Raw genomic sequence first — 16,521 nt, forward strand, 5'->3', positions numbered from 1 at the left:
AGCACATGCACCTGTAACCTCTGGTCAGGAATATTCTCATCTGTTGCCATGTGCTGTATGAAATGGATCATTTTCTTTGCAAGCACTGATGGGAAAACATTGAAAGAATAGATCCTGGAGTAGTGCCATAGGCAAGAGTCTTCAAAATTGGTAAAATTTTAGCATGAACTTTTGTGAATACTCCAGCCAGCATGAAGTGAAAAGGTAGTAGTTAACTTCAAATAGGCTTTTATTTTTGTTTGTTTTAAATATTAATATTTTCAGGTAGGAAGATGTAAATCTCACATTCAGCTTAGAAGTTGGATTCTAATATTATCATCAGGATGTTCCTTGTGTGAGGCAATCTGTCAAATTCAGGATATACTTAATTTCAAATAAAAGAGCTCCATTGTGAATGTTGATGTTATGAAGTTATTTCCACAGTTTGGTTAGTAAGCAGGACAGTCACTTAGAAAAGTTCAGTATACAAATGAAAGTTAAACAGAACTCACAGAATGTACCAACTAGACATGAGACTCTGAGATCTACTAGTGTCAAAGAATGCTTTCAATGCAGAAAGATCTAAATTAGCTTTGCTAGTGCATGCATATGGATTGGCCAGAGAAAGGGTAGGGGAGGAAATGAGAACATTTTAGGAACCAGAAACATCCAGAGCAGAGTATTTGTTGAGCACTGGTAACATAGGTGGGCAGCTCCCAGGTATGGTCTTACTTACCTGAGATATTTTCTTTGAGCCAAAGATTCTCCTAAGTATTGTGAAATTAACACCTTCAATGAGTATTTCTTATTACTTTTGTTTTAAACAGAGAAGCATTTGAGAACATTGTAAAGTTAATGGAACAACTGGGGATTCGATGCAGTGATTTGTTAAGGAGAGGAGATATCATGGATTTCTTAAAAAATGAGAACTTTGACCTGGTATTCATTGAAGCATTTGACTTCTGTTCTTTCCTGGTTGCTGAGAAGCTGGGGAAGCCTTTTGTGGCAATTCTTCCCACCCAGTTTGGCAGTATGGACTATGGGCTACCGATCCCTGTGTCTTATATTCCAGTATTCCGTTCCTTGCTAACTGACCACATGGACTTCTGGGGCAGACTGAAGAATTTTCTGATGCTCTTTGATTTCTCCCTGAAGCAATGGCAACTTCAGTCTACATATGACAACACCATCAAGGAACATTTCCCAGAAGGTTCTAGGCCTGTTTTGTCTCATCTTCTAAAAAAAGCAGAGCTGTGGTTTGTTAACTCTGACTTTGCCCTTGAGTTTCCTCGGCCTCTACTTCCCAACACTGTGTATGTTGGAGGCTTAATGGCAAGACCTGTTAAACCAGTATCACAAGTAAGTAAAACCTTAGCTCTCAATATGGACTTCATGCAGAACTTTTCAGAACAGACAGAACCGGTGGCTCCTCTGGCAGAGGGAACAAGAAATGAAGTACGATTAGACAGGCAAAGCAAGGAGGATATACATTTTTATTTTTCAATTTAATTTAATTTTACTTTTCTAGTCTACTGTATTCTATTTTGAATTTTATTTTATGTGGTAAAAAGCACTTAGTATAAGACTTAACTTCTTATCAAATTTTAATAATACAATATTTAATAGTACAATAGTACAATTATTGACTTAGGTGCCATGTTGTACGTCAGATCTCTAGATCTTATTCATCTCATTTACTTGTAACTTTTCCTCCACGGAATAATAGTTCGCCTTTTACCTCATTGCTCCTCCTCCTCTAACCTTGGAAACCAACTTCCGCCTTTGATTCTATGAATCTGACTATTTTAGATGCTTCAGATAAGTTAAATCATGCAGAACTGCCTTTCTGGCTTAGGTCACTTCGCATAATGTCCTCAAGTTTCATCCATGTTTTCCCATATTGCAAAATTTCCTTCTTTTTAAAATATTCCTTTATCTATATATTATATATATAATTGTATATTTTATATATGCACATATAAATGTATATATCCATTTCCTTAGGTATAGAGAGAGAACTCAGATTGCTTCATCATATGGTGGTTCTATTTTTAATTTGGGGGGGGGATTTCCATATTGTTTTCAATAGTGCCTTTACTGTTTTTCGTTCCCAACAGTGGTAGATAAGAGTTGCTATTTCCCCATATCCTCAACAGTTTTCTTCTGTTTTTTAATAATAACCATACTAATATATATGAATTAACATCTCGTTGTGGAATTGATTTGCATTTCCCTAATGACTAGTGTTGCTGAGTATTTTTTCATATATCTGTTTGCCATTTACATGTTGTCTTTGGATAAATGTCTATTCCAGTCCTTAGCCTTTTTTAAAAAAATATTTCACTTATTTATTTGACAAAGAGAGGGAAAGAGATCACAAGTAAGCAGAGAGGCAGGCAGAGAGAGAGAGAAGCAGGCTCCCCGCTGAGCAAAGAGGCCAATGTGGGACTTAATCTCAGGACCCTGAGATCATGCCTTGAGCCAAAGGCAGAGGCTTAATGCACTGAGCCACCCAGGCACCCTCCCTTAGCCTAATTTTAATGGGATTGTAAAATCATTCTTTCTTTTCTTTCTTTCTCTCTCTCTCACTCTCACTCTTTCTTTTACTATCTTTCTCTTTGTTTCTTCTTTCTTTCCTATTGAGCTGTAGTTCTTTCTTATGGAGATTTTGGAGATTAATCTCTTATCAGGAATATAGTTTGCAGATATTTTCTGTTCTGTAGGCCCTCAGTTACTGTGTTGATGGTTACTTTTGCTATGCAGAAGCTTTTCAGCAGCTTTTTAGTTTAATGTAGTCCCAGTTGGTTTTGTTGTTATTGTTGTTTGTTTCAGTGTTTGTTAGTTTTGAGTTTGATATTTCATTTTCTTGTTCATTGTACAGTATCATTGAAATCATTGGCAAGATCAATATCATGAAATTTTCTCCCTGTATTTTCTTCAAAGAGCTTTGTAGTTTCAGGTCTTATGTTTAAATCTTTAATTAATTTTGAGTTGAAAATTTGTATGGTTTAAGTTGAGGATTGAACTTTATACTTATTCATGTGGATATTCACATGCTGGGGGTAGGGATTCTGGTGAGAGGGTGTTTTCATAACTTAATTACTGGCCTAGGTGATACTGGTTACACATTTGCCTGGGGTGCAGTCTGTTTTTTACCTCTTTCTTTTCTTCTTTCCCTCTTTCCTTCTTTCTTTCATTTCTCTTAGAGAATGAGAACATGGAGCCTCTTATTCTGATGTCATTCTCTGCTCTTTTAAATTTTAAATAATAGATTTACATTAATCTTATAATTATCAAAAGATAGCAAAGCTGATTTTAAGTGGTTTCCTGGGATGATAGGTCTTATGAAGTAGTGTAGGATGGAGTCAAATAGAGCCAGATTGAATAATAGAGTAAAAGCTTTGAGCTGGGGACAACCAAACAATTCAGAAGAAGAAATTATGTTTCTGAAGAATGACAAAATTGTATTCTTAGGGGTCTAAATTTTTAGAGGATTAAATCAGAAACTTCTTAAGAATCATTTATGGGTGTTCAAAATTCCACTGGTATTTTTCAAAGAGCTAGAGCAAATAATCCTAAAACTTGTATGGAATCAGAAGAGACCCCAAATTGCTAAGGAAATGTTGAAAAACAAAAACAAAACTGGTGGCATCACGTTACCTGATTTCAAGCTTTACTACAAAGCTATTATCACCAAGACAGCATGGTACTGGCATAAAAACAGACACGTAGACCAGTGGAATAGAGTAGAGAGCCCAGATATGGACCCTCAACTCTATGGTCAAATAATCTTTGACAAAACAGGAAAAAATATACAGTGGAAAAAAGACAGTCTCTTCAATAAATGGTGCTGGGGAAACTGGGCAGCTATGTGTAGAAGAATGAAACTCGAGCATTCTCTTACACTGTACACAAAGATAAACTCGAAATGGATAAAAGACCTCACCATGAGACATGAATCCATCAGAATCCTAGAGGAGAACATAGGCAGTAACCTCTTCGATATCAGCCACAGCAACTTCTTTCAAGATATGTCTCCAAAGGCAAAGGAAACAAAAGCGAAAATGAACTTTTGGGACTTCATCAAGACCAGAAGCTTCTGCACAGCAAAGGAAACAGTCAACAAAACAAAAAGGCAACCCACGGAATGGGAGAAGATATTTGCAAATGACAGTACAGACAAAAGGTTGATATCCAGGATCTATAAAGAACTCCTCAAACTCAACACACACAAAACAGATAATCATATCAAAAAATGGGCAGAAGATATGAACTGACACTTCTCCAACAAGGACATACAAATGGCTATCAGACACATGAAAAAATGTTCATCATCACTAGCCATCAGGGAGATTCAAATTAAAACCACATTGAGATACCACCTTACACCAGTTAGAATGGCCAAAATTAGCAAGACGGAAACAACGTGTGTTGAAGAGGATGTGGAGAAAGGGGAGCCCTCTTACACTGTTGGTGGGAATGCAAGTTGGTGCAGCCACTTTGGAGAGCGGTGTGGAGATTCCTCAAGAAATTAAGAATAGAGCTTCCCTATGACCCTGCAATTGCACTACTAGGTATTTCCCCCAAAGATACAGATGTAGTGAAAAGAAGAGTCAACTGTACCCCAATGTTTATTGCAGCAATGGCCATGGTTGCCAAACTGTGGAAAGAACCAAGATGCCCTTCAATGGACTAATGGATAAGGAAGATGTGGTCCATATACACAATGGAGTATTATGCCTCCATCAGAAAGGATGAATACTCAACTTTTGTAGCAACATGGATGGGACTGGAAGAGATTATGCTGAGTGAAATGAGTCAAGCAGAGAGAGTCAAGTATCATATGGTTTCACTTATTTGTGGAGCATAACAAATAACATGGAGGACATGGGGAGATGCAGAGGAGAAGGGAGTTGAGGGAAATTGGAAGGGGAGATGAACCATGAGAGACTATGGACTCTGAAAAACAACCTGAGGGTTTTGAAGGGGCAGAGGATGGGATGTTGGGGGAACCAGGTGGTGGGTAATAGGGAGGGCACGTATTGCATGGAGCACTGGGTGTGGTCCAAAAGCAATGAATACTGTTACGCTGAAAAGAAATAAAAAAAAAAATAAAAAAAGAATCATTTATGGGTGGTTGTAAACTAATTAATACTACACAAAATAGACTTATGTCATAACTTTTACAGGAGATAAAGGATATTTTATAAATGGTTTAATATAATAAATTCAACCAACGTACTACAGCACATTAGTAGAATGAATGGGAGAAAAAAACACATCACGTCAAGAGAAGCAGAAAAGTTATCTGACAAAACTAACACTCTTTCATGATAAAAACACTCACAAAACTAGTCATATAAACATGATTCTTGAACATGATAAAGAGTATATGGAACACTCCCAGCAAAAAACATACTCGTTATGATAGACTGCAATTGTACTTCTTAAGATCAGTAGTATAAGATGTCTACTTACATCACTGCTGTTCAAATATGCCCTAGAAAAAGCAAATAGGCAAGAAAATGAAAGAAAAGACATCCAAACTGGAATGGACAATGTAGAAATAGTTTGATTTTCACAGGACATATTTCTCTAAGTAGAAAATACCAAAAAATTCATATACCAAAAAGAAAGTACTAGTTTTAATAAACAAACCCAGCACAGTTGCATGGGAAAATATCAATATGCAAATATGATTTGTGTTTCCACACAGCAACTATGAACAGTCCGTAAAGGAAATTGAGAAAACTATGTACAACAGGATACAATTAAACTGAAGGGTTGAAAGACATGTACACTGAACACTACAGATTTACTGAAACAAATTCAGAAAGACCTAAATAAATAGAAAGACATCTCCAGACCATGGATTGTGAGATCATTACTACTCAAAGTGATGTACAGATTCGATCTAATCCTTATCAACAGCTCAATGACCTCTTCTTTTTTATAGAAATGAAAAAGCCAATTTTCAAATTCATATGGAAATGTAAGAGACCTTGAATAACCAAAAGAATATGAAAAAGAACACCGTTGGATGACTCATACATCTGTGACCAATTCATTTTTGACAAGAGTGTCAAATCCATTCAAGGAAGGAAAGAATAGTCCCTTTGGAAAATGGTTCTGAGCCTGCTGGATTTTCACATGAAAGAGAATGTATTTTGAGCCCTCCTTATGCCACATACCAAAAATAACTCAAAATAGATTGATGGCATAATTGAAGAGTTAAAAGCCATAAAATATTTAGAAGAAAAGAAAGGGATACATCTGCATGGACTTATTTCACAATGAATTTGTAGACATGACATTGAGAAGATGAGTAACAAAGGAAAAAATAGAAAAATTGGCCTTCATCAGGATTAAAAACTTCTCTATTTCAAAGGATGTTATATAGAAAATGAAAGGACAACCTATCAGATACAAGGCAAGTATGTCATCTCACTGTCACCTTTTAGCCTCATACTGGATGTCCTAACAAAAATAATGAGACAAAACAAACAAACAAACAAAAAACACAGAATAAAAGGCATATAGATTAGGAAGAAAGCAATAAAACTATTTTGTTTGCAGATGACATGATGGTCCATTTTGAAAATCTGAAAAAGCCAAAAAATAAAAAATAAAAATTCCTGGAATAGAAAGCAATCATAGCAATGTCACAGGAAAGAAGTTTAATGTATAAAATCAACACTTTCTTTATATATTAGCAATGCATGAGGGAATGTGAAATTAAAAACACTGTACCATTTACATTAGCACCACCAAAAATGTGATGTTGGGAATAAATCCACAAAATATGTAAAGATTTATATGAGGAAAACTACAAAATTCTTTTTTTTTAAGATTTTATTTATTTATTTGACAGAGAGAGATCACAAGTAGGCAGAGAGACAGGCAGAGGGGGAGGAGAAGGCAGGCTCCCTGCTGAGCAGAGATTCCCAATGTAAGGCTTGATCCTAAGACCCTGAGATCATGACCTGAGCTGAAGGCAGAGGCTTAATCCCCTGAGCCACCCAGGTGTCCTTTTGGTTTTCTTATTCTTTACTTTTAAGAGTTCTTTGTATACTATGTGTATTTGTGTGTATAAAGTGTCCGCATATTTTGAATAGCACTTTTGAACAGATAGGTGTGTTCCAAATATTTGCTCTTGTTCTGTGGCTCCTCTTTTTATTGTCTTGACAGTGCCTACACAGAACAAATTTTTTTAAAGATTTATTATCTATTTATTTGAGAGATATGAGCAGAGTACAGAAGGCACTGAGCTGTCCGGGGCTAGGAGAACCTAGTGAGCTCTAGACACTAGCAGGAAGGCATATTCAGTAAATAAATGAATTTCATTTCAAAGCATCTTGGCTTTGACGAACAACTTTGTTCACCTCCTTTCTTTTTTTTGCCACTCTCCAGGAATTTGAGAATTTCATTGCCAAGTTTGGAGACTCTGGTTTTGTCCTTGTGGCCCTGGGCTCTATTGTGAGCATCTATCAGTCTCAGGAAGTTCTTAGGGAGATGAACAATGCCTTTGCTCATCTGTCTCAAGGGGTGATATGGAAGTGTAATCCTTCTCATTGGCCCAAAGACCTTAAATTGGCAGCAAATGTGAAAATCATGGACTGGCTTCCTCAGAATGACCTCTTGGGTAAGGACTGTTCAGGTCTACTTCTCTCTTTCCATTTATGTATCTCTAAGTTTCCACTGCACAACCCCACCAGTCTGAGAAAGGGCATCTGGTAACTAAAGGTAATCTTTAGAGGACAGGAATGGAGCAGCCAGCCGGAGTTCTTGGGAAATCAGGCTCTGCTTCCCAAATGGCTAAAACTGCTATGTTTTCTTCTTTCTTTCTATTGCAGTCTTCACATCCGCCCCCAGAAGTGATATTGTCATCAGGCTGTTTTGACAGTACCTTATTTGGTATTCAACAAGGTTACCCAAACGTAGTCAAAGACAGTTTACGGATTCTGAGATCACATATCAAAGGATATGTTGCCAATGTTTTCCCTCAACTCTAAAATATCCATTAAGCCCCATGTCACTATAGAAACACTCTCACAGATATTGGTTCATTCTCCTTTTCCCCAAAAGGTTTACTCATACTTTCACAAAGTATTGGTGACAGTGTCAGAAGGGTATGACAAAACATCTGAGTTTCAAGCTGAGTTACCTCTCAGCCTTAGCTGCTTATTTTGCCCATCATATTCTCTGGTAACAGAGAGCTCCTTGTACCCCTTTGTCCATGTGCCACTTTTTGGAGCTCCTCAGTGCCACCACCACTGACTATATCAAACATTCATCATCAAGATTATGACTCACAAACATATTGGGAACTTAATGTAGAGGGTTCTGCACATTTATTCACAAGGCACGGTATAGGGAAAAGGATTCTGACTTTCAAAGAAACACAAATAGATTCTGATGCACATCCCTATTGAGAGGCAGTGTTTGAGATAAACTCTTCATTATTAGCACTTGTTTTAGTTTTCTCAAAATAGAGTGGGGTGAGCACACAGCAACTAGAAATATCAAGATGGATGGTCCATCATTGCCTACTTTAGAGGATTTCTTGTGAAATTAAGGAGAAACCACATATAGTGTAAGTTTGATGAATGCCACATGAGCTGTGATGTCAGTAAACGTGCTAGCCTTCAGATAAGTGAGAAGTGAATGGGCAGTGAAAGGGAGAGCTTGAGACCTGGAGAGCAAGAGATAGAGACAGAGAGAGAGATAGAGATAGTAAATTAGAAAAGACAGAGTAGCACTGGGAGAAAGTAATAGTGAGATAACAGACACAGGAGAAGCAAAGGGAGAGGCAGAGTGGAAAGATAAGGATGGTTGGAGGGATGGATGGATGTATGGCAGGAAATGTTGTGCTTAGTATTATTCTCAGCAGCTGTCCCTGGGTTCTGAGTCTTAGAAGGATTGATTTAGAAGAATCTCTGTATGGAGATAAGACCAGAATATTTTATCTTGGGGAATATGCACCCTTGAGTGTGTCCTAAGCTAATTCAATAAATCCATTTTCTCCAACATACTTTAAGATCCCTTTGTATTTTTTTCTGCCTTTGATCCTTTCAAAGATGTTCTGAAAATTTTCACCCTGAAATATTCTGCTCTGTTCCTGATTTGTAACAGCTCACCCACGCATCCGTCTCTTTGTCACCCATGGTGGATTGAATAGCATAATGGAGGCCATCCAACATGGCGTACCCATGGTAGGGATTCCTGTCCTTGGAGAACAGGCTGAAAACCTGATCCGAGTAGAAGCCAAAAAGTTTGGTGTCTCTATCCAGTTAAAGCAGGTTAAGGCAGAGACATTGGCTCTGAAGATAAAGGAAGTCATTGAAGACAAGAGGTATGGAGTTCTCTGGGCTTGTGGTCATCTAGACTGAATGAAGACATCCAACACAAATGGCACTGTGTAGCACTTTTTTCTCCCAATACAAGCTGAAACTTCCAAGACATGGAATAATATGTGTGTGATGCTAACAGATGACCTTTTTCCTCTGAGAGCAAGACTAGGGAGTTCAGATTAGATATTGAGTAAAATTTCTATCTGAAGTCTTGTGAGGACTCTGACCTACTTACATAAGGTCTGTAAGAGGTCTTATATTTTGGGACTACTGATAGTAGAATTGTACTAAGCAGAAGGTCACATTCTTGTACCCCAATATGCCACACTGTTTTCTGCTTCAGACCATTTGTCAGTGTTGCTCCCTCGGATACCCTTCCCTTCTCTTCACAGACCTACCTCCTTCATGACAGTCAGACTCATCTCCAACATCCTCTCCTCAAAGAGGCAGGAAGCCTTTGTGTGGCAGTCCTAAATGTGCTCCTCTTTCCCACCCCATTCAATCATTTTGTTCTTCTTAACACTTTTCAGGATCAGTAACAGCCCATTCCCTTCTGTTTTAATTTATTGTGTGTCCCTCACACTAGAAAGTAGAGAGCTCGCTCCCCTGGATGGTCCAGTGTCTCTTGTTTTTCCTTGTGTTCCTAGGGCCTAGCCCAGGGTCTGCCAGAAAGTAAGGTAGGATGAATTTCTGTTAAGTGAGTCAGTAAAAGGCCCATATTCTCTTATGTAAATTGCCATCCAGCATAAGGATGTGGTAACCATGATGAACTGAATATCTTACTAGAGTTTCAAGGTAATTTATCTTGATTTGGGTGTATGTTAGTTACATTACATATATTCCTATACACCTTTTCCTTCATTGTACCATAAGTGTCCTTAGGTAGAGACTTGTCCTTACAACTTAGTCACCATTTTATAATTTAACACTTTTAGCCCTAAGCATGGATCTTTGCATGGATAGACCAGTTAGAACTTTTCAAGGGGACCCAGACAGACTGTGACAAGACCAGGCCAATCACTTTTCCTTAAAACGGAGTCTTTTGTGCATATGGATGAAAGTGTATGCGTGTGTGTGTGTGTGTGTGTGCGTGTGTTTGTGTGTGTGTGTGTGATACAAGGTCTCTAAGAGTTTTGAGACCACATGAGTAACACCCCACCTCTGTCTCTGCTAACAGGTACAAGTCAGCAGCTGTGGCTGCCAGCATCATCAGGCGCTCCCACCCCCTGACCCCTGCCCAGAGGCTGGTGGGCTGGATCGACCACATCCTCCAGACAGGGGGTGCCACCCACCTCAAGCCCCATGGCCTGCAGCAGCCATGGCATGAGCAGTACCTGCTGGATGTCTTCTTGTTTCTGCTGGTGGCCACCCTGGGCACCCTCTGGCTCTGTGGGAAGCTGCTGGGAATGGTGGCCAGGTGGCTGTGTGGGGCCAGGAAGCTGAAGAAGGCCTAATGGAGGTGCAGCCTTAATGGATATTTGGGGAGCTACAGGTTGTAGAAGGCTTTCCCTAGCACAAACACCCCTAGTGTATTGTCCATATTGGTACCTGAGGGTAGTGCAGAAATATCTCCTCGCTGTTTCTGCCTCTGTTTGGAAATTCTTATGAAGTAATCGGGATTATTTTTGCAAATTGTGGTAGAATATATATTTTATAAGCTTATTATTTAGCCATTAATTGTATAGTCAGTGGCATCGAACATATTGACATTTTCATGGAAACATCACCACCACCCATTACAAAACAGTTTTCATCTTCCCAAAATCAAACTCCATGCTGATCAAACAGTAATTCCTCATATCCCTGCCCCAAACCACCATCCCCACACCCTGGCAACTCCTGTTCTGTTTTCTGTGTCTATGAGTTTGATCTTGGCTTCTTGACTTGCCTCTCTTCAGTGGTCTCCTCACTAAGAACCAAACCTTCAGTAGACAGCCCCACTATCAACCCCACTCTGTCTCTAGACATAGGGTCATGCTTACTTCATCCTTGGTGTCTGACATCTCTCAGTCTCTCTGCCCTTTCTCCACCCTCATATTTCATGATATGACATAAGATAATGGCCAGTACTTCCATGCTGGGTTTTCCTCTTGTATCTCCTTTTCACCTTACTTCCAAGCTCAGGAAGCCTGATTCCCCACTCTGCAGGTAGGCAGGGATGACCCTCCCATGACTCCACCTGTAGTCTCTGTTCTAAGTCCCCACCTGTGAAGAGTACCTCCTTTGCTGGTCAGACATGGAGCCTGCCTTTGGGCCACAGGTAATGCTGTGGTTTTCACTTCTCACAGTTCCCTCTCATGATTGCCCCTCTTAAGATATATTACTTGAAGATCCTGGACCTTCCTATATTACTTGAAGATCCTGGACCTTCCTATGAACCTCTGGAATCCCAGGTCCTATATAATGAGAGTTCCCAGGACTTTATTGATTTAGGAGACATCTGTCTGCCCCCCAAATATGGCATAGAATATACCTCTATGTGTAGGAATTGCATTCAATTCCTCACAACATACTCCCCAAAATGTGTGCCTAACCACCAGGATTTTATGTTTGGTGTTTGATTCTCTGAAAAGGGCTGTTGTGGGGGCTCCATGTGATTATCTGTAGCTCCCCCCTCTTTTTTGACTTTTATATCTCCTTTACTAGACACCAGTCTCCCTCTCTGGTAGTTCCTTGTTTAATACATTTTACCTTCCTATGATTGTGCCATCATATTGCTTTTGTATTTTCATGTGGAATTCAATATATCCTTAAACATTTCAAATGTACAGTATCTTGTATATGAAACACAATGAAGAAAACAACAGATATATGGGATAGCCCCAGACACCAGTTTTGATTGCCCAATTCGAAGTTGTGACCACATGTTGAAGTAATTCAAATGGAAGATGAAGCAACTACTACAAAATACTCCATGTAGAAGTGGGAAGAGGCCCACCCTTGCTCATGTCAAGATAGGATTTTCTGGGTAGAATGCAGAGCTGGTGCCAGGTGTCTACTGGGTTCTGTGAGTTCTCTTGCTGTACAATGTCACCTACAGCCAAAAACATGTCCCATGAGGACACATGTGTGTATGTGTGGGTGTAATTCAAGGTCTTATTTCTGTAATTCTTATGAAATCTCTAAAATTGGTCTCTGGTAATAGTTCCTGAAAGGCAGACCTGAAGCTTTTTCTGTGTTGTCATTAGAATAAATAGCCAAGACTTTCCCCCTCATAACCAATGAAGGGACCAAGGAATGAGGCTTCCAGCTGATGAGTCTTGTTACCACTCTCACCATGTCATCCTGCCTGAACACTTATAACTCAGGGAAGCCAGCTCTGTGCCTGCTCCTCCCTAAGTTCCACTTCCATTCAGGGAATCTGATCAAGGGCAGCCAGTGAGCCAGGCTGATGTCTCCAATCTCCTTTCATTGAAATCTTTTCCATGGGGCAGACTGTCAGCATGGCCTTGATGGTATGAACATCTGATCTCATCCTTCCCTGATTCAGATCCTTTGTTGGCTCTCCTTGCATGGAATACATGCCCTCTGGATTTATTTCTGGCTACTTCTCCAAGTGTATCATGAAAACTTTGAAGCAGATCCACACAGACATGTTGATTCATTCATTTAGTTGATTCATGATGAAGGTGCAAAGACAAGTCAATGGGAAAAGAAAAATCCCTTCAGCAAATTATACTGGAACAATTTATATCTGAGTGACCTTTGATTTTTACTTGATGACATACACCAAAGGATATTGACTGTCACTGCATACCATGCACAAGAATTAACTCATAGTGTATCATGGACCTATATGTGAACACTGAAGCTATGAATATTCTAAAGGAAAGTCATCCTAGTCTTATGGTTGCACAGATTTATTATTCAGATCACACAAGCTCAAATAAAAAAGAAAAATATTTGATAAATTGGATTTTATCAAAATGAAAAACTACTCTTCAGACAGAAATATAAGCCACCAACTGGGCAAAAATATTGCAGCACATTTCTCAAAGAACTTACATTTAGAGTATCTAAACAAATCTTACAACCAGTACAAGAATGGACAAAAAGTTTTGAGCAGACACTTCTCAAAAGAAGGTATGCAAAGAGCCAATAATCACATGAAAAATTACTCGACACATTAGTCATTAGAGAAATGCAAAATAAAACCTCAGTATTATAGCATTTCTACTAGAATGGCTACATTAAAAATACTGATGATATTGATGAGGGAACAGAAGGCTGGCTGAGGACAAAGCAAAAGCTGACACCCTCCAACCTTTCCCCATCCCCATTCCTGGGTGGGACATATTATGATATTCTTTGGGAATCTCCCAACAATCTTAATGTTAATACCTTGCTAGAGGGAAAAATGACCTTGACAATGGCAAGACCCCAAGGCCTCTGGTATCTTATAGGTCCTTTTTAGCATGTGAAAGTTCTATTGAAACCTCCTTTTTCCTTCCCCCACCCCCATGGTACATAACCTGCCACCCCTCACAACCCTGAGGTAGCAGCTCTTTCTGCCCATGGGTCTTGTCCCCGTGTTTAAATAAACCACCATTTTGCACCAAATATGTCTCAAGAATTCTTTCTTGGTCATCAGCTTTGGACCTCACCCCACCAAAACTCACTTATATTCTGAAACTTCATCATTTGGGGGCACCTGCGTGGCTCAGTGGTTAAAGCCGCTGCCTTCAGCTCAGGTCATGATCTCGGGGTCCTGGATCGAGTCCCGGGTCCGTCCGACTCTCTGCTCTGCAGGGAGCCTGCTTCCATCTCACTCTCTCTGCCTGCCTCTCTGCCTACTTATGATCTCTTTGTCAAATAAATAAATAAAATCTTAAAAAAAAAAACCCCAAACTTCATCATTTGGCACCCAATGTGGGGCTGTGAATCTTTACATTTGGACTCTGAGCTTCAGTGCAAAGTTGGTGAGTACTTTCTCTCCTCTTCCTTTAGTCTCATTTCAGGGGTTTTTCAAAGAATATGGTCTTATTGGAACATGTTCATGTCAACTTCTCAGGCTGCAATCTTCTAGCCCATGGCTACTCTGTGGGGAGGAGAATGTCTGCCTTTTGGCTGGAAGTTAGTACCCTGGCTGGAATGGTAATAAGACCCAGAAACTTGATGCCCTCTCTTTATTTCTGTTCTTATATAAAGTTATCTGTCTTGGGCACAGGACATCCACCTAAGTCCTCAGGATGGCTGCCAATCTTAAGACTTCTGTGTGAGGTTTCCTCCTGATTGATCTAATGTGATCCCTCCATATCCCTGGTCCAGCCACTTCTGGCTGTGGGACCTCCACTGGGAGACAGCTGAAACTAGTACCCAATTGAATTAAAATGCAACCAGGGACCGTTTCCTGGGGAAGTTGGCTGTAAGGACCACATATGTTGGAATGTCGCTTAAACCATGATGGATTTCAGTCTTTACTGTTCTCAGTGTCCTCTACTAACTACTTAAAGCTACAAAATTGTGTAATTTCCTCTTGCCAAACTTTTCTAGTATTTCCATGGGTTAAAATGGCAAAACAGAAGGAGACAAGATGATGGAGAAGTAGGAGGCACTGTTTCAACCTGTCCCCTAAAGTGAGCTGATTACCCACCAAAGAATTCTGATCACCCATGAAATCAGTCTGAGATTAGAATTATATACTTCTGGATCTCTACAGGGGCAGAAGACACCAGTGGACAGGTAAAGCAGAGTGGGAACATCAGACTGATATCGGAAGATAAAAGGGAGAGAGAGCCACCAGAAGCGACCCATTGGAAAGTAATACCCCAATACGAGAGTGCCCTGTGATTGGGGACCAGCATTAACTTGGAGTCTTGTTGAAAGCACTCAAAAAGAGCAAAAGATCTTAAGGGGAAATTGGTGGAATTGGGCAGTTAGGGACAGGGACTTAAGCCCACAGACCCAGGACAGCCACTGCTGGCCGGGAACCAGAGAGCTAGCGAAGAAGTCAGGTCTTGGTCCCTGAGTTGCTGGCAAGCCTGAGAGTGGCTGGATCGTGGTGCCTGTGAGGGAGTCTGGTCTGGACGCCAGCCTGCGCTTTCTTGAACCACAGCCTTTTGTGCTCTGGATGTGTGCTGCACGACTCAGATCCTGGTCTGAGAGAGTTCCATGCAGGTGCTAGCCAGCACTATCTGGGACCAGGAGATTCTGAACACTCCCAGCCTGGGCCAGCGTGAAAATCTCAGTGTGCTCTCTCTGGTTGGGACCTCTCTGACAGTCTGGACCTGCCCAGGCAGCTGCGGCTAGTATTTATCATGGTTTTGGGTGCAGGTTGGAGTTCCTGTGACCTCAGAGACCATGACTGGGGACATGCTCTGCCAGTGGCAGAGGGGGAATTTATGTGCTCTGGAGCACCCAAAGGGGAACAGACTGAGGCTTCTCGCTGAGATGGAGGTCTGGGTTCAGTTTGCTTTCCGCTAAACCTCCAAAGAACTGCCAAAAGCCACCAAGGGGAGAAAAAACAAACAAACAAACAAAAAAACCTCCAGAGAACAAAAGCCTGAAAAACCAGTTTCCTCAGAACCCAGACCCTTGATGGGGGTAGGAGGACTCAACTCTAGCAAGACTCCCTGAAAAACCACAAGGCAGGCCCCTCCCCAAGAAAGCCAGCCAAAAAAACAAAACAACCCCCCCAAAAACCAACCAACCAACCAACCAACCAACCAAACAAACAAACAAACAAAAAAACAAGAGGACAACCACCACTACTTCATAGATACAACTATTATTTTTAATTCGTTCCCACTATTCTGGTTCTTTTCTTTTTTTTAAATATAAATTTTAATCTATTTACCATCACAATGAGATGTTCAGTACATCAAATTCCATAATAACCTTTTAACCTGAGCTTTTTTGATATGTATACTTGTATTTTTCTTTTTCTTTTCTATTTTTTATTTTATTTTATTGTATTTATTTAATATTCATAGAGATAAGCTTCAAGGTAATCCCCTTTCCCCAATCAATGCTACCCCTATATGCAAACCAGTTTTTTTTTTTTTTATGCAAACCAGTTTTAATCCTCCTTTATCTCAGGAAAGTTGAGTCCTTTAACAAAGATATCAAGATACATCCATGAAGAATCAAAACCTTTCTCGCCCACACTGAGAATTTATAACCACCCTCCCATATTTTTCTTCTGTCAGTGTTTCTGTGTATTCGTTTTTGTTCTTATACTTGGCGTTCATTT

The 16,521-nt window shown here is 39.9% G+C and overlaps 1 protein-coding gene across 2 annotated transcripts in view; it reads left to right on the forward strand.

The window, feature by feature from the left end:
- Positions 1–13,236, forward strand: part of LOC123939131 (UDP-glucuronosyltransferase 3A1-like) — a 79,436-nt gene extending 66,200 nt beyond the window's left edge. For both annotated transcript variants that reach the window (XM_046001076.1, XM_046001075.1), the window contains 4 exons: positions 807–1,338; positions 7,390–7,621; positions 9,112–9,331; positions 10,507–13,236. In XM_046001076.1, the coding sequence (XP_045857032.1) occupies positions 835–1,338; positions 7,390–7,621; positions 9,112–9,331; positions 10,507–10,783 (1,233 nt within the window). In that variant the 5' untranslated portion in view covers positions 807–834 and the 3' untranslated portion in view covers positions 10,784–13,236. The remainder of the gene's footprint in view (positions 1–806; positions 1,339–7,389; positions 7,622–9,111; positions 9,332–10,506) is intronic.
- The last annotated feature ends 3,285 nt before the right edge of the window (positions 13,237–16,521 follow it).

The sequence above is a fragment of the Meles meles genome, chromosome 3, assembly GCF_922984935.1.
Source record: "Meles meles chromosome 3, mMelMel3.1 paternal haplotype, whole genome shotgun sequence".
Taxonomy (NCBI): Eukaryota; Metazoa; Chordata; class Mammalia; order Carnivora; family Mustelidae; genus Meles; species Meles meles.